Here is a 23115-nt window from a genome sequence, read left to right as displayed (position 1 = left end):
TCACCATCCAAAGCATTGTTCGGATGATACTTCATTGCAGTAAGTCTTATAATGTCGACCAGGGAAAAGGCACTTTATATGAGAAAGTCTTTAGAACCCTTAATTTCCCTGAGAGAAGCAAGCAAGCCTAAGAAACTGGAGCTAATCTTTGACAGAGGACAAATTACAGTACAAGGTTCTGACAGCATCTTACAAAATGCTTTAGTTATCTTGATAATCCTAATAAATTAGCAGCCACTCTAAAATTGAATTGTAGTGCGATATGGCTGCTGCTGCTCGTCACTACTTCATTGTCATTATAACGTTCAAGCTTTTTCTTTTACAAATATGCCTTTATTCTGGTAATATTAGGTCATTTCTCATGTCTTCTAACGCAACCCCCTTGTTTTTTCTTGTTGTCCTTGTCATCTTCTTGTCTATACGTCTCCCTTGTCTCCTTCTATTTATTTCCCTAAACTTTTCTTCGAGTTTCCCTTCTCCCTGTACATGTGATGTACATTTGTTTCCATTATTCTAATTTATTTTACCACTGTAATCAATTTTCCTCTAACGCCCCACTTTTATTAATTGTCCTTTTTCTTTCCCTTGGCATGCTCCTACAACACTGAACTACTTCACATTGTTTATTTTCTGCTTCCAATTTGATTCTTTTGATGTTCCTACATGCTTTTACCCTATTATGTTCTTGACATTTTATCTCTTACCAAATGCCAAACAACTTACCTGTCATCCTAATGACACCATTTTATTCTTCTTTTACTCCTTCTTTTCATATTTTGCCTTTGTCCACCCCATATTGTACTGCTCTTCCACCCCAACCTTTCTCTCGTCCTACAGCTGGCAGCCCTTCATCAGAGCTCGCTGCTCCGTAAGGTCAAGAGAACCCTGCCCAGCCCTCCTCCAGAAGAGACGACTACATCAGTTCATCTGCCCCTGATGACACCTGCCCTCCAACAGGTCTACTTGCCATCCGTGCCCAGCCTCAAGCCCAGCTCCAGGTCTGGCCTAGCCGCCAAAGCCAGCCTTCTGAAAGACCTCACCCATGAGCTAAAGGCAGTGGAGCAAGAATCAACAAAGCTGAGAAAGCAGCAAGCTGAACTGGAGGAGGAGGAGAAGGAGATTGATGCTAAGCTGAGATACCTTGAGCTAGGGATCCACCAAAGGAAAGAGACACTGGTCAAGGAGAGAGAGAGGAGGGATATTGCTTATCTGAGGTGTATGGGTGATGCTCGGGACTATATGTCTGATAGCGAGTTAAACAACCTACGACTGGCAGCTGCAGCTGCATCACATGAGACCAATGGACTATTGACAACAAGACCAAGTACTGCTCCTCTTAGCCAGTTCAGCAACGATCTGAACACAGCAGCTCAGTACACGCCTACATCATCTTTCCACTCTCAGTACCCCCAGAGCCAACCAGCAGCACCAGCTCAATCAAGTTTACCCTTCCAGTCCTCAACATTCAACCAGACTCCTTATCCCTCAGTGTCTCAGTCCCAGGCCTTACCACAGCCAGCTCCCCTCCAGAGCCATGTTCACCCTTCGGGACCATCCTACCAATCTCAAACCTCATACTCTTCCCACAGCTACCCCCAAAATCAACCCCCCTATCCCCAAACAGACATAGGGTTGCCAGGTGCACCGCAACCTCAGCCCCAACCAGGGCACACAGGTTTTGGGCCTGCACCACCCGGTCAGCCCCCTTACCCCACCCACAGCTCACCTTACCCGAGTGCTGTGTCCTCTTACCCCAGCCAGAGTGGCCCTTACCCTGGGCAACCTCAAACTGATATTTTAACAGTACATCAAGGAAGGCCCAGGCAAACTTCGCTGGCTGATCTGGAGCACAAGATGCCCACCAATTACGAGACAATCAGCAACCCTACAGTCGTGGTTACCACCACGGCACAAGACGGCACCTATTCCAGTTCAGCGGCCTCATTTGGTCAATACACTGGAACAACAACCATGGCCAACTATGGACCCTACGGCTCAGCAACGGTGTCCAGTAGTTACGGTGGGTTTTCTACCATTCCACCTAGCACTTATGGACAGTATACAGCAACCACAGTTAGTTCGTATGGTCAGTATACCACAACCACTGCGAATGCATATGGCTACACAGCAACAACAGCCAGCTCATATGGACAGTACACGTCGACAGTTTCCAATGCTTACGGCCATGGTGTGGATAGCCCCTCCACCTACAGTACAGCAGATGGCATGTATGGGCCACCTGGTTTAGAACAAAGCATCCCAAGGAACTACATGATGATTGATGATGTAAGTGAGCTGACGGCAAAAAACGGGCTGGGCACGACAACAAGCGACATGATGCATCACAGCGGCACGGGACGTTACCCTGGCGACACCCATGGTCACAGCAGCACCATTGGCAGCACGACGCGTGGGGGAACTGGCAGCGCCATGTACGGCAGGGCACCCGAGGAGGAGGCAGCGATGCAGGAAGAATTGTACGACCACCATGGCAGGGGTAAGAGCAGCTACAGACACGGACCTCTAGGGGGCAGCAGCAGCGTGAGCACTAGCATGGGTGGGGGATCCCCCTTTTACTATGACTACGACTACAAACATGGCAGCTTCCGATCTGGGGTGCAGAAATCGTCATCCCCCAGAAGCCTTTTGGCTCCTGCTGTCATGTCCACCAAACGCAGCAAGCACAGGAAACTGGGCAGTATGGAGCAGAAAATCTCCAAATTCTCTCCCATTGAGGAGGCTCGGGATGTAGAGGCAGACCTGGCTTCCTATGCTTCAGCAGCTGCTGGAGGTTACTCCTCCGCCCACATCCGCGGGCGTCAGCTGATAGAGGACTACGGCTTCAAGAGGAATACTTACGACACTGGCAGTGGCATCACCCATGGTAGTCGATATTTTGGCTCCATGGGAGAGGAGGACGACCGGATTTACTACACTTCCACTGGCCGCTCACGTTCCACCGGCTATGGCATGGACAAGATCACAGCCAGAGACTACTCTGGGTACCGCAGCAGATCCTATGAAAGGGATGACCGCTCCTACCGATCTGGCTATAGTCGGGGACGCCAACCAACCAGGCAGTACTCTGAAGAGGAAAGCCCGCTCAGTCCCCTGGGGAGATTCATGGGCTCTGGCCGATCATCAAGCTTAGGTCCCGACCCATATGACAGTCGCAGCAGTAAATACCATTACTATTATGGCCAATATGGTTCCAGTCACTCTCTGCCAGATGTGCAAGACCACATAAGGGACCTACCCCGGACCCATGTCTACAAGTCGGATGATACATACATAATAGACGATTATCATTGTGCTGTGTCAGACAGTGAAGGTAATTGTGGGAGCTGAATGCCCTCGGTCTCACTACCTACTACTGCCCCCACCATTTATCTAAACGTCCCCCACCCACCCAATGGATAGGCTTAGAAACGAGAAAGAGAAGAAAATGAGGCAGAGCTAGCTGTTGCATGCCAATGTTTTCTTCTTCCCGAGAGTCACTTGGAGCTCTCATTTCAGTGGACTGCTGTCTGTCTGTCTGCCTGCCTGTCCGTCCCTCCGCCTGTTCGTCTGGTCATCTGTTTGTCCAGTACACGCATGGTTCTCCGGCGTGGTCGTTTTCTTCGTTCGCACCACTCTGATTCCCTTGGAAGGTCTTCTTTGCACGTCACCAATGCAAATTGTTTTACAGGGTTTTATCGTAATCTAGTCTTGTCTTTTGCATTGATATTTTATATATGTTTTCATTTCTGAATTCTGGTTGCACTGCAAAATAGTCTAATTATCTTGTTGGAAGGACAACCTCAGCCAAATGTAAATGTTACATACTCAGGACCTGATTTTACTGAACATGATTGGCTTATCCTTGGTAATGAAAAGATAACACCTATATAGTTTTCACAGTGGACATTTTTGCAGTGTTCATTTTATCTACTGTAGTTACATTCTTGTATCGTGAAAGTGAAGTAAATTGTACTCTGCATGGGTATAAATGTAGTATTTTGATTTACTGTGTCTTCTCCTTCTTATACTTTTCTTTGGCATGTGCGTGGTCTTCCTTCTTTTTCTCAGCCTGCATGCCGCTGTCTCCGAACGACATGGAGATTGACTGTGATCTGCTTTCGGTTTCCAAAGCCTACCATCTGGGCCAGGAAGAGACAGACTGGTTTGAGAAGCCACGTTCCAGTTCTCGACACTACGGCAGCAGCCACTCGTCTGGAAGGAGTCGCCATGGTGTCAAACACACCTATCACGATTATGATGAGCCTCCTGAGGAGGACCTGTGGCCTCAGGATGAGTACGGCCATGGAGGACGGCACTCTTCGTCCACCCGTGACCACCGGCATCATGGCAGCTCAAGTCGGCACTCATCCTCTTCGCGTCATTCAGATGAACCAAGGTCCTCGAGGTCATCTAAGGGCCACCCAAAAGACCCGTCCATACGGCACGACCCTTCAGGGAGGTCTTCATCATCGGGAAGACGTGGTGATTCACGGTCTGGAGCCTACCACTCGTCGGACTACTCTCGGGATCCGTCTAGCCACCATCATAGTCAGAGATCTTCTAGGCAAGGGGATCCGCATCGCTCGTCACGCAGCAAGTCTCAGCAACAAGTCGACATGCAAGGCCAGCCACCAGGTACATTGGGGGGAATTTTGTACCTTTTACTTTAAAAGTTTTCTGAAATTAAAAGTAATTTCTAAGAATATTTCACGGCATAATTTTCTGGATGAAATGTTCGCCAACAGGTCCCTCTCAAAAAGGTTCTGGGTTGCAGTCATGGCTTGAAACATTCAGTGTGGAATTTGCATGTTATGCCCTGTGCTTGTGTAGATTTTCTCCAGGTATTGCAGTTACTTAGGTTAATAGAAGAATCTATAAATTGTCCATAGGTGTAAACGTGAGTGTGAATCATTCTTTTTCTACTTGTGTCCTGTGAATGACTGGTAACCAGGCCAAAGTGTAATAGACTACAGCTCACCTGTAACCTTTAATAGTTTAAATATAGAAAATAGATGGATGGATTTATCTTTTAGTTTTGGTCAGCTCATATTGTTGAATTGATTTATATTTGTCAGTTGATTACAATGACTCGAGAACTCTTTACCTGCCAGGTTGCTAGACTTTTTCACCCACTGAATGGATGCATTATTTCACAAACCTGTGTGGCTTTATAGGCAATGATAAAATATACTCCAAACAACACATTTTTGAAACAACAAATCTATACAAGCAAATATAAAATGGTCCAACATACATTTGATTTATGCTCACATACTCTATCAGGGTTTTTCCGGCATTCAAAATTGCGAGGCGGCCGCCTCCAGCCAATACCGCCCCCAGCCACAGCAAATGATATTGCTCAACACAGCGTAAAGCTCCTGCTGTGTTGATTGAACGATTGATGTCCCTCTGGAGCAGCAACGTATTTTAACTGCGGAACGGGGTCGGGGCTGATAATTTTTATGAATAAGGCCGGATGGTCCAGGCCGGAAGGGTACCCAGGTCGCTGCCGGAGGGCTGGGGTCTGACCGGCAAAAAAGTTTGCCCATATGTATAATGTTCCTCTTTGCAGTAGCACTTTAAAAATTGTGGCTCTAGTTTTAATAAATGAATGCTTTAATGTAATAATAGTCATTCTTATTGGAACTCTTAAAGTATGTTGCTTGTAAATAAAAAATGTTGCTTGTAAAAGAAAGTGAATCAATTACAGAATACACGCACGCCATGGCGCATGGTCAAGGTGGTACCATCTCTGCCTCAATTTGAGCCAGAAAAAACTCTATCTATGACAATCCCAGTGAGATAGTTCCCCAAAATCTGAATTTGGATATTTTGTATGTTTTTAATCTCACAAATCAGTAACATCAATAATTAAAACTTTAAAACTAAGTGAAAGTTAAACTTCTTTTATTTTAATAAACAGACAAAAATGTTTAATATCTTTTGTTCGGATGCAGTTTGGCTGTCTTTTAAAATCAAATGTCCCCACAGGGATCAACAGTTTTTAATTAAATCTATCAACCGTAACCTCTTGGAGGAATGTGTTCCCTGATGGCATCAGTGAGGCTGTGTTCTTAGTCATGTACTCATTAAATCTTGGATTTTTGCTCAATCTCATTTTTTATATACTTTTGTCTTCCACATCTGCTTCATGTGTTCGTTACAGTTGTTAACAGTCTAAAAACAAACTTCACTTCAAATCAATCAGGAATCGGCTTCAGTGAAACATATAGATTCAAATTAAACATGGGGCTTATCATTTTTTTCTCCATAAAAAAACATCTAGGTACTTCCAGGTCTGGCTCTTCTTCAAGGGGGCAGGGCCCTGCAGGTGGTCCTACAGGATCAGGGCGGCAGGTTGGCCAGGTTTCCCAGAACGACGGTGTCCCAGGACAGAGGACGCAGCTCCAGCAGCAAGCCCAGACTTCAACAGCAAGGCCGGGGCAGCAAGGGCCCCCAACTACCACTGGTGCTCAGCAACAGCCCCCGGCCCAAGGACAAAGCATGGGGGTGGGGCAGGGCCAAGCCAAACCTGGGCCAATGGGAGCAGCGGGTGGACCTATGGGACAGGCCAGGCAGACAGGTCCCACTGGAACAACAACTGCCCCCATGGTGAGAATATTTACATTTCTTTTTTTGAAATAAATAATACTCTTTTAAACGCCTTTTAACTTGCATTGTATGTCCCACCAACAATTCAACAACACATTTCCTTCCATCTCCCTATATCAACAAGATAGCAAAATGAAAAACTGTCGTATGACTTACACAAGTATTGTGGAATACTCTATGCAGTACAGTGCATCTGGCAGGAAAGGTTTAAGTAAAATAATTTTATTGCACATGCAGTATCGTTTATTTAACCTCATGCAAGGTCCATGGTGTAATTAAAAGCATCGACTGAGGTGCTTTGAGTAATCTATAGTGATACCTTCTATTGTGTTGTAGCTGACCTGAAGTCAGACCTAAATTAATACATTATATTAGTTGATTCGATGTCATTATTCCACCCTCTATAATATTCACATTACAGAGCCTTTTGTCACACACGTTTACCTTTATTAGATTATTAACACATTATTGGGTTACTCAGAAGCCAGATTTGATCTCATTTTGATTTACTAGCAGGCCTCTTTCAAAAAAAAAGAATTTATATTCACTGTAAGTCACTCAATGTAACAATAGCATGACAAACACCCAATACAACACTTTTTTTTAATGTGAGACTGATCTGAATTATAGGACAAAAAAATAAACATGCAAGTGATCCATCCCACAATGATTTGTTGGAATGAGACCAAAGCACTCAATCACTGACAAAGCAATCAAGACTCATAGCTGATCACTTATCACTAAAACATTTGGCACAAAATAATAAACAACCCATTTTAGACAAATGTATAACAAATACGCTAACAAAAGAAAACTTGTCTGCATTTTACAGAGGACAGTATTTTAATAAGTTGTAAGTTGTTGATGTTGGATGGGTTTTCCTTTAAAATATTTAGCCACTATTCTGTTGGTCAAGATTCTCTAGTGTCAAGTGAAGCTAATTAGGCCCACAAATGTGGAAGGAAAAAAAAAAAAATCAAAAGACCAACAATTTAAATGGATAAATAAATAAAAAATTGGACAGGAACAAAACAACACTGACAACATTTTGGTCAATGTGCGTGGTTAGAAAATGAATTATTAATTAGTCTTATGTATTATTTTACTTTTAAGTACAATACTTTGCTACAGCTACAGTTGATAAAGTGCTCTACAAATATAGTTAAGATGAAAATGGATTAATTCACCACAAGATGGTTACACAAGAAAAAAACTGAAACAAGAATCAAAAAGAACTGAACCCTAGCCTGGGGTTCAAACATACCCAAGCTAACGATGCAGCTGTTAAAAGGGTAAAGAGCTAATTGGCTGTCTCGCGAAAGGGCGGTGCAAAGTCAGTTGACGAGACAAGGTGAAACCAGTGACAGACAGCAGCTACAGAAAAGCACAGTGAGTCTCCTGAACATGTAAATAACCATCCATCTATTTTCTACAGTGCTTATTATTATCTTGGAGCCTCGCCACGCAGCTGACTTTGGGCAAGAGGTGTGGTGCACACTGGATTGGTTACCAGCCAATGGCTTCTAGACGCCTATTTAGAATCTTCAACCTTGATTCTAATAAGCGAAAATTGAACTTACATCTATATTTAGTGTTGTACACCACACATATAAAACCAAATTCCATGCAGGGAGCGATGTCAGAGTGAAAAAGACACAATAAATGTTGCACCTCTTGAGCGGGGTGGGGGAGGGCGGTGCTGGGATGGTGTCTTGCTCAAGGGTACCTTGACAGTAGCCAGGAAGCAGGCTCGCATCTTCCCAACAACTAGTTGCCATTTCTGCATTTAGTGGAAATTGAATCGTGACCCTCCGGTTTCAAAGTCAGAAAACTGCAGCCCCAGTAGTGCAGTTTTTAATATTGTAAAATATTAGTGTAGTACAGGGAAATAGGATATTAGAAGATCTGCGTTAAAATGCTGTGAAAAAGCAGCCTGGAAATTGTGACAATACACAACACCAAACAGCTCTCATGACTCAGCAGACATTTTGCTGCTTTGACTTCACCTTCTGTCCGCTTTAGCGAGCTGTCACAACACAAGAGCAAAGAAGCAGCTTTGACTCTGTCATCTTCCGTCTGTCTCCCTCAAGTATCTTCTTCTCTAAAGAATTGTATCTTCTTTGTTTGTGTTTGCATCCCTCCTCTTCCCTTATCTCTCTGCTCCATCCCTTGTGTTTCAAGAAATCGATAGAATTGAACGTTGTTGCTCCATGCCAGCATGGTGCGTATGGGAGCTGCACTATATAGACCAAAGTCTTGATACACTTTAAACCGATTAGTTAATTAAATAGAAGTCGGAAATCACATATGTACCCCTTGAGTTTGAATGTTTTTATTCAATGCAGTCATTTTGGATATGCGTCCATCGTCCATATGGGCAAGATCGTTCCCACCCCAGTGCATGAAGTGAGGGCCTGCATGGATGAGTTTAGTGTAGAAGAACTTGACTTGAGCCCTGACCTTTAATCCCATCAAATGGCGCCATTCAGAGGAAGAAAAACATGAGTTACCTGTAGCTCGTGAAGGCACTGTGGGTAGCTCTCGTGGCATTAGCTCAATCATTGCCAACCCTCCCAGCTGTATGGTATTAATATAGCCACCTGTCAATGGCAGTGAATGACTTTGTATGATGAAAAAAAAAAAAAACAGTATAGCCTCTCACCTGTCATCTGTTGTGAAACGTGTCACTTGATTGACATACAGGGCAGCCAATTATTCGCCTCTTGCATGCCTCACCACGTCTATATATGGGTTCAATGTGCAGTTATGCAAATGCATATAAAGGATTCTAAGTATATTTTAAATAAATAAATACTTTGTAAGTAAAGTAGGTAGATCATTTAGACTTGGTCATTTTATAAGTCTTGCATGCTGAAAAAGTGTGGGCACCCCTGCTCTGGACGAATGAACAAAGAGCTGTTAATAGCTTCAGTTTTCACTTCCTGTGGCTGTAGTATTCGGACAGTACTTGGGTCCATATGGCGGACGGTATTTGTCCCCTGTTGTTTTTGGCGATGTTGCTAAGTGATGAGCTCTTTCTCTCGTTCTCTCTCTGCAGACCAAGATTGAGACACCTCCGGCGACAGCCATCGGAGCAAAGGCGGCACCCATCATTGCCTCAAAAGGCGCTCAACCGCCACTCACAGGCATAGGTGATGTACACACGCACACACGCAAACACATTTTTACATGCTGCAGATTACTGGGGTCGAGAACAATGTGCGAATAGTGTCGTTCATATCTTCTCTGCATGTATCAATCAACCGCTCTAATGCTATTTGTGTAATTAATGTAGTTAGTTTATTGTTATTCTGTATAAAGCGGAATTCTGGGGAGCTGGTTTACCTCTGATTTGGAAACAAATCTTCGCATGACAAATCACTGAAAAAGAAATATTCTATTCCATGTCAAACTGCCCCCATCATGAAGCCTTTCTTAAAGTGAAAATCAACTCAGACATATTTTTCAAGAATATGTTCCCAGCAGGCCCATTAGTTGAAAAACGGCATTCTGATTAATATTGTGTTTGTGCAATATGAGTTAAGCAGCTAAATCCACCTGTTCTTAGCTATCTCAGGGGGCGGCCATTTTGTCATTGCCATGACCAATCATAGCACGCCTGTTTTCTAAAGCTGAGCCGTGATTGGTCGTTACCCGAGCCCTGGGTAGTTGTGATGTCATTTTCAGTCGACAGAAGTGACAAAATGGCCGCCCCCAGAGATGGCTAAAAACGAGTGGATTAACTCTTATTCCACAAACGCAATATTAATCAGAATGCCTTGTTTCAACTAGTGGGCTTGCATAGAACATTCATTCATTCATTCATTATCCATACCGCTTATCCTCACAAGGATCGCGGGCGTGCTGGAGCCTATCCCAGCTGTCTTTGGGCAGTAGGCGGGGGACACCCTGAATTGGTTGCCAGCCAATCGCAGGGCACACAGAGACAAACATCCACACTCACAATCACACCTAGGGGCAATTTAGACAGTCCAATCAACTTACCATGCATGTTTTTGGAATGTGGGAGGAAACCGGAGTACCCGGAGAAAACCCACGCAGACACGGGGAGAACATGCAAACTCCACACAGGGAGGCCGGAGCCGGGATCGAACCCACGACCTCTGAACAGTGAGGCGGACGTGCTAACCAGTCGACCACCGTGCCACCCTTGCATAGAACATATTCTTGAAAAAAATATGTTTGCCTTGACTTCTCCTTTAACTGCACACACAATGTAAAGTAAAATAGGAGAACTCTTTACCTAAAGCCAGGTGCATGCATGCCAATTTTTAACATCTGAAGGGATTTTTAAAACATTAGAGACCCCACCTTTGATGAGGAATGATGTTTACTGCTCTTGTAGTGTGTGGTGCACAACACACCACTCACACAAAATGGATCAGATCACAGAGATGGGAAATTCAGGTCCTGAAAGTAAAAACCCTGCAACACTTTGTCTTGAGCCACAGGTGCTTCTACTCAAATGAGCTCGTTTACCTGCCAGTTGCGTGGAAGCACCTGTTGGCTAAAGATAAAACTGTGACAGGGTTTTTACTTTCTGGACCTGGATTTGCCATCACCCTCAGATCATGATCAGCTTCCTTCCCCAAACCGAGTGCCACAAGGCATCAAGGCTGCCAGGAAATACAAAAGCACAGAAAAAGTAGAAATTTAAGAATCTCGGCAAACGGTGTGTTAAAAATGTATTGTTTACTGTTGCAAACTCTTTTCCTTGTTATTTTTATCGTGGTGGATAACATGACGAAACACGGTATACAAACATCCAATGAAAAACCTTGAGAAGGGACCACAGATAGGGGAATCTCCCTTCCAGGATGATCAGGCTGCAGTGGATGCCGAGTGGGCAACATTAACACACATTATGAAACTGTACAGTGTTAGTTAAAAATAATGTCAAAATTAATCAAATGAATGTAGGAAGATGACATCTGTTTATTGATCCCTGCCCAGTTGGTCAATGTAGAAATCTCCATAGCAGCGCTTCCGAGGATGTGGTCAACCTCCGATACTGTAACGATTAGTTGCTGTGCGATCGAAACAGCAACCTCCAATTCGGTCGCCATCACCTAATTCCCAAGCCTGGGAAAAGGGGGCAGAGAAAGGAATGAAAGCGACAGTAAAGAGGCCAAAACAAATAGTTGAAGTATACAAATAAGTTGTAGGTAAGATACGATATCATTTACATCAAACTGGAGTGGTTTATGCAGTGAAACTGATCTAATCCGCATACTGGGTCAAGGCAGCTAAAACCCTGAGCCAAACATAATAAAGACACATTAGATTTTTCTGCTGCTCATTGACTCATCTTCATCCATCAGTTCCTTTCTTTCTCATCTTCTCAATCACCATCTTCCGGCAGGCTCCAAAGCTGCTCCGAGACCCGGCGGCATAGGCAGTGCGGCAGCAGGTCAGCCGGGCATGGAGGGAGACAGCGTGTTGTCCAAGATCCTGCCAGGCGGGGCTGCCGAGCAGGCTGGAAAACTAGGAGAAGGTGTCCTTAACAAGTCATTGCACTACAGCACATTCACAAGCATTCGATTTGATGTAATCACAGCGTTCTTCAAATGTAACCTATATTGTCTTTTATTATTCCCAGCTATATCCGGATTTGGCAAGAAGTTCACCTCTTTCTTCTAAAGTGCTAAATTGAAGGTGTGTGTTTTTGTTTTCCTAATTTCTTGCGCATGCACTGTAAACGGTGTTAAAGCAAGCTACTCTTTTAGTCCTGTTATCTAGGATCATCGGTTTCCTTCTGCAAATCTTAATGAATAAAAAAATAAATAGATAAAATGAATTAAATTTACCCACATGCAATATTACTACATTAATCTGAGTCAGGAATTCCCAACCTCTCTGCCATAGCATATTATAGTAAGTAAGTTGTGAGAGACCATCATGTATGCTGCAGGAAATTATCCAATTTAACTTAATTGGTCCAACATTATCATTTATTTACTACAAATAATTAAAGATAGGTACCTTTCACATTTGAACTGGTTCAGTTTCGATTCCATTCATGGGAATCGATACTGGTTCTCAGCAGTACCAATTTTCTCTACTTTGTGTGTGTTTGTTGTAAAAAAAAAAAAAAAAAAAATGGAAATGTATTTAATAATCACATTTTCAGTTTAATTTTTGTTTTCCCAATTTAGAAACTTGGACTAATAGCAAAACAACATAATGAATTTAGACCAAAAGAGCCTCAGAGGATAGAGTGAATATAAACGTATAACATTTTATAATCAAGTCTAAATTATACAAACAATAAATGAAGAATTACAAAATAGAAATTCGAGGAACGAAATGGTAATACAAAGAGAATAGCATTTGTGTTTCTTCATCTTCGTACCTTGTGCAGTTGTTTTTCAAGAATGCGCGGCCCGCTCTACGCCCGCCATGAGTTCCAACCAAGCTTGGACTGAACCATTGAAAAAAAAAAACAGTTGGAAGAGGACATGCAGGACGATAATTGGCATCCAATATAAAATATGTGTCAGTTTAGGAAACTCTGCTTTCAGCAGTCAAAGTAAAGTACAGCAGAAAACAAAATAAAAAGTGTTAAACAGTTCCTGTAGCAGCAACTGAGATATAATTGAAATGACAGAAACGACTCTTAAACTGTGCATAACATTATTAGAAGATGCATGACTGCCATTATGCGAGTCTGAATTGTGTACCAAGAACAAAATTGGACATCAGTAGCTCAAAAAAATAAACTTCTGTTGGCTGGAGGTCTCGTGGGGTGTTGTCTGACAGCTGCAGTGTTTTGTGGATGCTTCCTTCATCGACAGCAGAGGATATTGAGACAGTTTTAGACAGTGTTCTCCCGAAGGAGTGTGTGAGCGCTGTCTCATTGTGGCGATGGCGTGCGCTTGTTCTCCAGTGTCATTGTGCCTCACGCACGGAGAACGGTTTCTTTACTGTCATGATAACCCCCCACTCCCCCCCCCCCAAAAAAAAACCCGCCATATACATAAATGACTCCTTTCATTCTGGTCGGGGAGTTAGAGTGAGGTGCACTGATGGCTTCCTCAAATTCAAGGTACCACTGTAATTGTCTTAGTTAAACATTAACTGTCGTGAGGGGGCGAGTGGGGGCGCAGTCAAGCAAGTCAGCCTGGAATTATTTTGACCTTTTTTACTAATGCCTCCAGTGGTCAAGGTGGCCAAAATACGGTCACATACAATCCACTCTCATTAATTATTGTAAATACTGTAGAAACAAATGTACTTGTTTTACATATGGATTTTCTTTTTTTTAACTTAATCTACAAATGATCTGGCCCATTTGTTAATTTTAAAAATCTAATGTGGCTCCTTTGCACATAACTTTGCCCACCATGATCCACATGCCCGTACTCTGAGGCACAAGGGACCAAATGAGCAGGGCCTACAGTCGCCTCCTCTAAAACCGTTTACCGGGGATGGTGCATTTTTGTTTTCCTAGGAATGTTGTAGAAGAACACTTTTAGAGATTTATAGATAGGTACGGGCGAGTACCGATCCCAGTTATTATTGGTGCCGATACCAGCCCGATTTTAAGGTATCTGTACTCATGGAGTCTGCTGATACCAGCCACCGATACTTAGGCTAACAAATTCTGACATAAGAAAATTGACATAACGCATGTGTGCCTTTGCAGGACTATGTAAAAACTCAAAGCCATGAGACCTCATACCAGACAAACCTGCAACGTTCCTCTTGTTTTTCATTCCCTGGGAGAGAGAAAGAGAAGGAGCGGGCAAAGTGGAGACTCAAGCATGCAAGTGAGTACTTGAGTTTATCAAAGCTGCATCCAGGCTTTTAGGGATAATACATATGATGAGGGCGCAAGGTTCGCTAGGTTTAAAGCAGTTCCCAGTTGTCTACATTCTTCTGTCAAGATACAAAAAGGGAAAGACATTAAATATTCACTTCACACTCTGTTTGAAATCACTCGGTTTTGGGAGTGGTGGTTCTGATTATTGGCACCCCTGGTTAAGACGTGTTAAAAGTTTTCAAATAAAATCAGTGTTTATTGCAGAAGCATTCTCCCATATTGAAAAATGTAGAAATGGTTCACCAGACACAGAATCAAGCTCCTCCCATGGCCACCTCAGTCCCCAGACCTCAACCCCATTGAGAACATGTGGAGTGAGCTAAAGAGGAAAGGGCAGAGGGGAGGACCCAGGATGCTGTATGATTGAGAGGGATTGTGCAAAGAGGAGTGGTCAAAGTCGCCTCCTTCTGTATTTCCTCATCTTGTCAAACATAGGAGGTGTTGTTTTGTTGGCAAAAGGGGCTTGTTCAAAGTATTAACATCAGGAGTAAAAGAATTATTTATTAATGTGAAATGTTGTTATTTATTTATTCAGAAGAATATAATTTATTAGACGTTAAAGAAAACATCTTAACCAGGAGTGCCAATAATTATGGAGGGCAGCGTAAATGCTGAGTACATCTTTTATTAGCAAGCTGGGAAGGCGGAGCTAGAGTGTGTGACAAAGCGAGCATCTACCGGTAGTCAGTATTGGCAACCTAGCATTTTCTGCGACCCCTCTCACTAAGGTTTTTTTGAAGTGCCAAGCAAAAAATCTAGTGACTTTTTGTGGTGTTATTGGAGACTTCTGGAAACTTTGTGACTCTCTCCAGAGCAGGAGATATTCACCCCTCCAAAAACTGCAACCGAATGGTGCTTATGTGATGTCACCACTGGTCCATTTTATTCTGCAGACTCTGGCTGTCACCTAAGAGTGACGGATATTCACCTACCCAGGATACCGAAACCTAGGAAAAAATTTGGTGTTGGGGCGAGTTATTATCTACTGTATATCGGCCACATTCTGACATCACAATTCTGAACAGTTCGTTTACAGACACATTTTCCAAAATGGAGAGCTAACAAAAGATTTACTTGGTTGTTTAATTTCACACTTAATGAATGAGCAGGCAGGCAGAGATTTTAATCATTTCAATTTTCGATAACATGCTGCTTTTAAATGAAGTTGGTCCCAATGGGTCACTTTGAGCCACTCTTGTTTGAAATGTGATGCCTTTGGACATCAGTCAGTGCCTTTTCGAGTTAAAAACACAATCAAGGCTTATTTTTAGATTCTTAAAAGGATGATAGCTATTCCTAGCTTGCGACAAAGATAGGCGGCCTCAAACTGTCCTGATCTATTATCCTGTGGAAAACATAACTACTTAGAAGAAAAAAAGCTGAAGCATACTTTATACAATGGGCTCCAACTTCCAGTAGACATAATTTCTTACATTTTTTACAGAATCAAATGCAACTTGAAGTAGAACGAGTTTAAGTGCATGTTTGAGGACCATACCTTCGTTAGAGTTGTTTTGAACCCTCACCATCCACAACAAGCACCATCGTGAACATATTCTTGAATTCATACTTCCTTGTCAATCAAACAGCTCCGGAAAGGCAGTTTTTGTAATGCAGCATTTATGTTGGACCTCACTTGATTGTGTGAGTGAGAAATTGTAACCTCATCAAGTTACTGTGTTTGAAGCTGAGTGTGAATTTTGCCACGTGCAAGTGCAATTGCAGGAATCATTCAGTTGAGTTGATTTCATTCCGTATTGACTGCACTTGTTAGTTACAACATCATGTTTTCAACTCACATACCATCTAGTGGCCAACATTTTGGGCACAAATGTGAAATGTGTCCATTTGTGAGAATACAATGTGATTTTCTAATCAGAATAGTATGTGCAGTGGATATTAAAGTGTACTGTACAAACCACTCTTCAAATACCAGATTTTAGTGGTATAAAAAAGCAAAAGTATAAATATTCAACTGAAATAATGCGGTTGCACATGTCTACACACCTTTTTAGGCATTTTAATACCGATGTCATTTTTACATGCAAGTTCAGAGGTTCTAGTAGGCTTTTCATCAGTTTTGGAAGGATGTCCACTGGTGTGTAGAATGTTTACATTCACTGTATGACATATATAGCACCATAAATAAGGATTAACATTTGGATATTTGATAATATGAAGTAAAATAAATGCCATATCCATTACTATAAGGCAGCCGAATCATGTGGGGTTTTTCCAAGTCCATCAATGCAAAAGTAATGATAACAAAGATGTTATAGAATGAAAAGGTATTTACGTCATGCCAAAAATCACAGTACACTACATACAGGTTGGTTTTAGGGTCATGGTTAAGCTCGCATGCGGTTGAGTAAGAAAACAAAACTGCTGCTCTTTTATGTGAAACATTTCAAATGAAACTACTGTAACAAAATGCCAACTACTAGCAGTCAATTCTACAGTAAAAAAAGGTTTTTAAAGAAACAGAATCCATTATCCATGTCATCAGGTCATGAGGGAACTGGAGCCGATCCCAGCTGACTGCATGGTCACAAGCCTATCACAGGGCAAATATTCTTGAAAAAAATATATATATTTGGGTTAACTTCCGCTTTAAGTCTTCAATGAACCTAATGTGCATGTTTTTGGAATTGGGGAGGAAACCGGAGTACGCGGCGAAAACCCATGAAAACACGGGGAGAACATACAAATCCACACATGAAGGCCGGAGCTTCGATTTGAACCCTGAACCTGAAAAGTGTGAGGCAGAAGTGCTATCCACTGCTGCCCTTTGCCTAAATGACTTGTGCTTTTCCACAGGTCATTCCAGTGGTTTAAACTTGAATGCAACAGTTCGCCTTGGCTTCAAGACAAAACAGCGAACCGGTGGCCCAACATCAAGAACAATCCTGAAGAACGAGTAGGGGAGAAGGATCACGTACAACCATCGTGTGGATCCAACACAGCAGCAAACATGAATGATGCAAAGTATGCAGACGACTCCATCCTGTGCTACTGGGGGACTTTGGCATGCTTGGTTCTCATCCAACAAAGCAGCTTGGCTCCTCTTCCTCGTCCTCTCTTCTGAAGAATTAGGAAGAGAATGGGATGTGGAAAAATTGCTGCGCAGGTTTTTCTGGTACCGACCACCTCTTTGTTTCTTCACCTGCCCAGTTCACGGAAACGCATCGTTGACAAATGTCAACGACGACGTTATGCGGGCGATCTCTTTCTATCTACATTCCAGATTGTGACTCCTCTTCCGCACTTCGTCCAATTCTGTTTTATAATTCCCACCCCAACGCTCGTCAATTTGTCTTTCAAGAAGTGTATAGTGGAGGGGGTGAGAAGAAGAATTTGGAACGCATGGAACTTCATATCCAAGACCTTTACACTGTCGGTCATCATTAAGCAGAGGCCATCAAGACACTGGCAAATGTATCGGAGCTCGACTACACAAACAGGAACAAAATGGAAATGGGATACTAAAAATCATCTGGTATTCAGAGGGAAGCCGCTTGGATTCAGCCATTTGGAAGCCATTAAGACATTTTCCGTCAGTGCTGTTCTACATTTCCCACGTTTGAGTTTTTATTTTGTTCAGTTGCCAGCACAGCCTTATTTATTTATATTTTATTTTGATGTGAAAGCGTACTATTTTTTTATTTACAACATAATGAGAACACACTTTATTCGCGTGTATAAATTTTTCTTTGTTATTGTCACTTTTTTTCTATTCATATTGCCAAGCTCCCTTTGTTATCTTTTTTTTTTTTTTTTTTAGCACTCACAGAGTTTTGAACTATATCAAAGCAATAGAATCAAGAGAGCTGAGACGGACGGTCAAGAGCACAAAGGTGTGTCATTTGAAAAAGTACATATGTGTTGCCTCCGTCTGTCTAAATTATTAGTGATGCGATGCTCACCAATCATCCTATGCGGAAACGTAACACCCCCCCATCCCCATCCATTAACCTCAACCTCTCAATGTTGTGCTACAGCTGTGGCACGCTAATACGGTGCAACGACCTGCAACCGATCACGGGGGTGGGGGGGGGGGGGGCACATCTCTTGTCACGATTCACCGATGCGGCAGAGAGCACTGCAGGCCAGCAGGGAGGCAGTGAAAAAGCAGACCCCGGACTTGGCATCGTAACCTGGGTCTTGGAGTCACTTTGGGACAAGCCGCGCCCCCGCCCTCCCCCTTCCACACACACACACACACTTCCACCTCCTCCCGAGCCCAGACCTCGCACGTGATCAGTATGCATCAGCATGTGTCTTCACTCAAGTCGAATGTGTACGGCGGACATGAAAGCACATTTCAAAATGGTGTCAAAAGTGGAGAGAAAAAAAAAAAAAAGGAACCAAAAATCACTTTTTTTATTTTTCATTTTCTATCACACCCTGACCTACAACCTCTCAGTTGTCATGGAAACTACTCAGGTCAGTGCTCTCCCTCCTGCTGATGACGCTCCTGCAGTGCATTGTGGGATCCGTGCTTTGCCTATCCGCCACATGACAGCAACAACAAACGTACTGTCGAGGCAAAACGCGGCGAGCAGAAACCGACACTTGTGTTGTATATTGTCCGTGTGAACGCTCGCCGGGGACATTCGCATGCTGCCCGGTGTTGACAAAAACAAAAGGAAAAGAAAGACTAACCTCAAAGTCACCTCTATATTGTTCTGTTCCTAAAATTTGTACGTATGTGTGTGTGAGTGTGGCAGTTGTGTTCATATGTATCCGCCAGTGATGAACATAAAAAGAAAAAACGTTCAAACGTCACAGGTACGGTACGGGGCTAAAAGGAAAGACGACCTCTCATCTCCACTCGTTCTATGCAATGAATCCCATTTGGAAACGGTACCAATATGAGCAAGACAAGTGGGGGGGGGGGGGGGGGGGGGGGACACCATTTGTTGCCAAACGCTAGGGTTTTGCCACTGTCATTGAATAATACCAACAAGGCTTATTTTACTTAAAGTGTGTTGAGCTGGGATGAGCGTTTTGTGGCATTTAAGGAAGCTCTTAACCCTCATAATAGTTGCGGGGACAATTTAACCCCATGCACTTCAAAGAGGACAACTGGGTCAAATTGACAGCAGTATATTTATGTGCGCACATGATGTACCTGTACGCCTCATGTGTTAGTTTTAGCTTGGGCTGTTAGAAATACAGGTGCATCTCAATACATTTTTTGTACTAGTTTAATTCAAACGGTCGAACTCCTTATACACAGTCATAAAACCCCCAAAAAACCTCTAAAGGCCAATTTCTCCTTAACCTCTTTATCTTTGTTTTCTTATATAATGTTCTAATTTCTTGAGAGGTACGATTTCGGTTTGTATTAGACATGAAGCTATAATCGTCAAAATTATGACTAAACAAAGAAATATTTCATTCGGTGTGTATATAATGTTTGAGTTTCACTTATAAATTGCTTGTTTTCCATGATATTTTTTGTTTTTTGAGATGCACCTGTAAGATATACTTAGGGCTATTTAGGAATTAAACAAGCTTCAAAATTGTTTGCTATGGTCAAATTGACCCTAAGGATACCAAATGTTAGTGAATTTAAAGGTAACAGCAGGGTTAAAACAAGTGATGAGGTAAACAAAAAAAAGAGATAGCCGAACACGTACAGGCATTAGCAGTGGATCCCAGATTTCTTCAAGTCTTGGTTAACTTGGCAGAAATCTGCTTTTCAGAAAGGGTAGCTGGTATGGTTGAAGTAGAAAGATAAATAGAGCTAGAAAGGCAAAGCTGACAGCAGAACATGCAGTGAGCATGAGCAGAAAAAGTAGAAACATTGAGAGGTTTTCTCAAGAGATATACTGTATCAAGAAATTCATATATATTGAGAGAGATTCTATAAAGATTACCGTCTATTCCCAAATGTGCTTCATGGCTGCTCAGAGGTGAAACAGAAAGGTTCATCGCATTTGTTTTGTTCTTTTCTGATGACAAAACTTGATGATACCAGAAATGTTTACGAGGGATTGTTAAAAAAAAAAATCAGATCAAAGGCACATGAGAGAGATTATACGTTATACTTGTTATGTGGTTTCTCAGGAACAGCAATAATGTTCCTTAAGCGGTTCAGATAATGAATGAATAGAATAATCCCAATAAACATTGGTTAGTATCTAGTTATATTAACTCGACTGGCAGTTAAATTCAGTGTGTTGTTTTCACATGAGCAGAAGTTTCATACCAAAACATTTTAACTTCAAAATGAGTCAATTTGACCCATAACATAACAGGAGGTTTAAATGTATTAGGTCAAGAATGAGGGGGTGGGCGCTGGGGGAGACAACGCATTTGCTATTTTTGTTTAGAGTACAAATCAGTCATCTTAAAGAGGTCTATATTTTGTGAAATATGAATGAGATTATTTAAGAATTTATTTTATGATAATTGAATTGGACGTTGTACGGTTGGGGATTTCAGACAGGAGGACGTTGAACACTAATGTTAAAAAAATGTGATCGAGTTGAACGTAATATTTCATATACAGCTGAATGAAGGCAAAACTTTCAATATTCAAATCGGAATGTGAGAATCTCAGTTATGATGACTTCATTCAATTTGTCATGTCAAAAGTCATCAACCTACATTCTCAACATTTTACAACACGGATAGGATCTTCACATGGCTTCTAAAGAATCTATAGTTCCTAATTTCGCCACCATTAAGAGTTCACATTTGCTTGTCTCAATCAGCCACTCAAGGTGACTTAAATATGCATCGCAGCAAGGGCTTTTATTCTCCAGTATAATACTAGTCATCGAAGAAAGCCATTGAAGCAGCTCTGCAGTCTTTGTCTGCACTCTGTCGGTGTCTTGTCTATTTGTAGGAATCTAATAGACTCAACTTGAGAGTGAAAATCACCAGTCCACGGCATGTTTGAAGCACAAATGTAGACAACAATACACATATATTGCAGTTGATTCACATTTTGACATTAAATATCCTTTGGACATGAAAAGGATTAAAAAAAAAAAAAATCTCTACGACCACGTCAACTCTGCTTTATGCGCAAAAGGAAAAAATAAAACCGAAAATCGTTCGGAGTGTTTATTATACTTTGAAGTCGTGAGCGGTCACTAAAACTTTTGTTTCATTTGTAATATTGTCTCTGGCTAGCCTCAGCAATAAGTGACCAGTTTTACCTAGAATGCATTTTAAAACGATGTTTACATTATTCCATTTTTTTAATTACCTTTTATTTTCATGATTTTACAGCCATGAAAAAGACTAATGTAAAAGTTCTGCATTTAACAATTTTTACCGATATGTTTGCAGCCGTGAAAAAATACAGATGTTTTAAATGTCGCTCAGAGATTTTTTTTTTCCCCAGTCTGTGTGAGTGGTCAAAACGTTTTTACAGTAGTACATAGGGAAGCATGACAAGAGAAAGATATTAAAATATACTGCGTATTATAAATAAAGATATTTATGAAGAGATGTTTTAGGTGAGCAGGAGTCGAAAGGAGAGGAACTAAGACAAGCTATAAAATTTTATGGGAGTGTTTATGTTTGTTTGTCCACATAAAGAATCCTAAGTAAAATGGCATGCATGAATTGACACCTGCCCCAGCAATCCAAAAAGAGTCCACCCAACCAATTCCCTTGACTTTTTGAGCCTCGTCGACATTCCACCTCACGAGCTGCCGTATTTTTTTGGTTTGTTCCCGGTGTAAATAGCAAATGAGAGCCAGTCCACTCGACACAATCGTGGCTGTTCATGACATGTTCTTTTCAACATGTAAATGTCAGCAATGATGAACACAAGCAGGCACGAGTGGGGGACCTTTGGACACCACATGGCAACAAAAGCTGGAGCGTATGCAAGCCTGAGCCTCCTTATAGCCAAACGTGTGCTTTAATTGTGTATAAAAACAACTTCAACAAAGAGAGCTGAAGATCAGTTAAATGTCTAAAGGACATACATTCGCGTTGTGTGTGTGGCTGGCTCGTGCCGATTGTTTTATTATCATTTGAGAAAAAAACTTGGAATCTGATATGGAAAAACATAACATATTGGTCTGTGTAGAGTTTCTATAAATGTTGTGTTTGTAAAATGAGATGCCATTCAAAACAAAAGGTGGGTTACTTTTTTCTGGCTTCCATGTAAATTTGGGGTGGGCAGATGACATTTGGAGGGGAAATGGACAATAAGTGTCAAAATCATAATTATATATTGAAAAAAAAAAGTGATGAAGGTGGAGATGAAAAAAGAGCCTAATAATAACAACAACGTTCACTGTTGTAAGTGCAATGAGCTAAACTTCCTGTTCTCCCCATTGTAAAACCTTGTGTATGTTTCCGTGTGTTCCTCCTGTAAATGGGTGTAGTAGACCTGGTGCATCATGCCATGTAATGTGATGAATGACAAATTATGACTTTAAAATACATTTCAATCAGGAAAAATAAAATACAAATGCATACGAAACTGCAGTGGACATTTTAATTGGCATGCATTGTACTGTGAGAATGTATAGCAAAGGCAAAATGGCGGTTCCTTCACATTAGCTTCTCATCTCAAGTCTACATCAGACTGGGCAGGATCCGGGCTTAATCCACATCACTGTAATTCTAATATTCCCATAGAATGAGCCATGGTAGCCCATGAAAACGCCCAGGGCAATAACATGGAA

General features: G+C 42.0%; 1 protein-coding gene across 5 annotated transcripts in view; it reads left to right on the top strand.

Moving 5' to 3' along the window:
* bsna (bassoon presynaptic cytomatrix protein a) overlaps positions 1-22910 on the top strand; it is a 125153-nt gene extending 102243 nt beyond the window's left edge. For 2 of the 5 annotated variants that reach the window (XM_086049617.1, XM_086049632.1), the window contains 8 exons: positions 838-3331; positions 4132-4635; positions 6287-6612; positions 9671-9764; positions 11996-12127; positions 12233-12288; positions 14279-14402; positions 17273-22910. In XM_086049617.1, the coding sequence (XP_085905743.1) occupies positions 838-3331; positions 4132-4635; positions 6287-6612; positions 9671-9764; positions 11996-12127; positions 12233-12273 (3591 nt within the window). In that variant the 3' untranslated portion in view covers positions 12274-12288; positions 14279-14402; positions 17273-22910. Of the gene's footprint in view, positions 1-837; positions 3332-4068; positions 4636-6286; positions 6613-9670; positions 9765-11995; positions 12128-12232; positions 12289-14278; positions 14403-17272 lie in introns of all 5 variants that reach the window. The other 3 variants (XM_086049640.1, XM_086049625.1, XM_086049647.1) reach the window with 3 other exon arrangements.
* Positions 22911-23115: the final 205 nt, after the last annotated feature.

The sequence above is a fragment of the Filicampus tigris genome, chromosome 1 (genome assembly GCF_054856515.1).
Source record: "Filicampus tigris isolate MCC_2025a chromosome 1, RoL_Ftig_1.0, whole genome shotgun sequence".
NCBI classification, from domain to species: domain Eukaryota; kingdom Metazoa; phylum Chordata; class Actinopteri; order Syngnathiformes; family Syngnathidae; genus Filicampus; species Filicampus tigris.
This window is presented reverse-complemented; position numbering and strand designations above follow the sequence as displayed.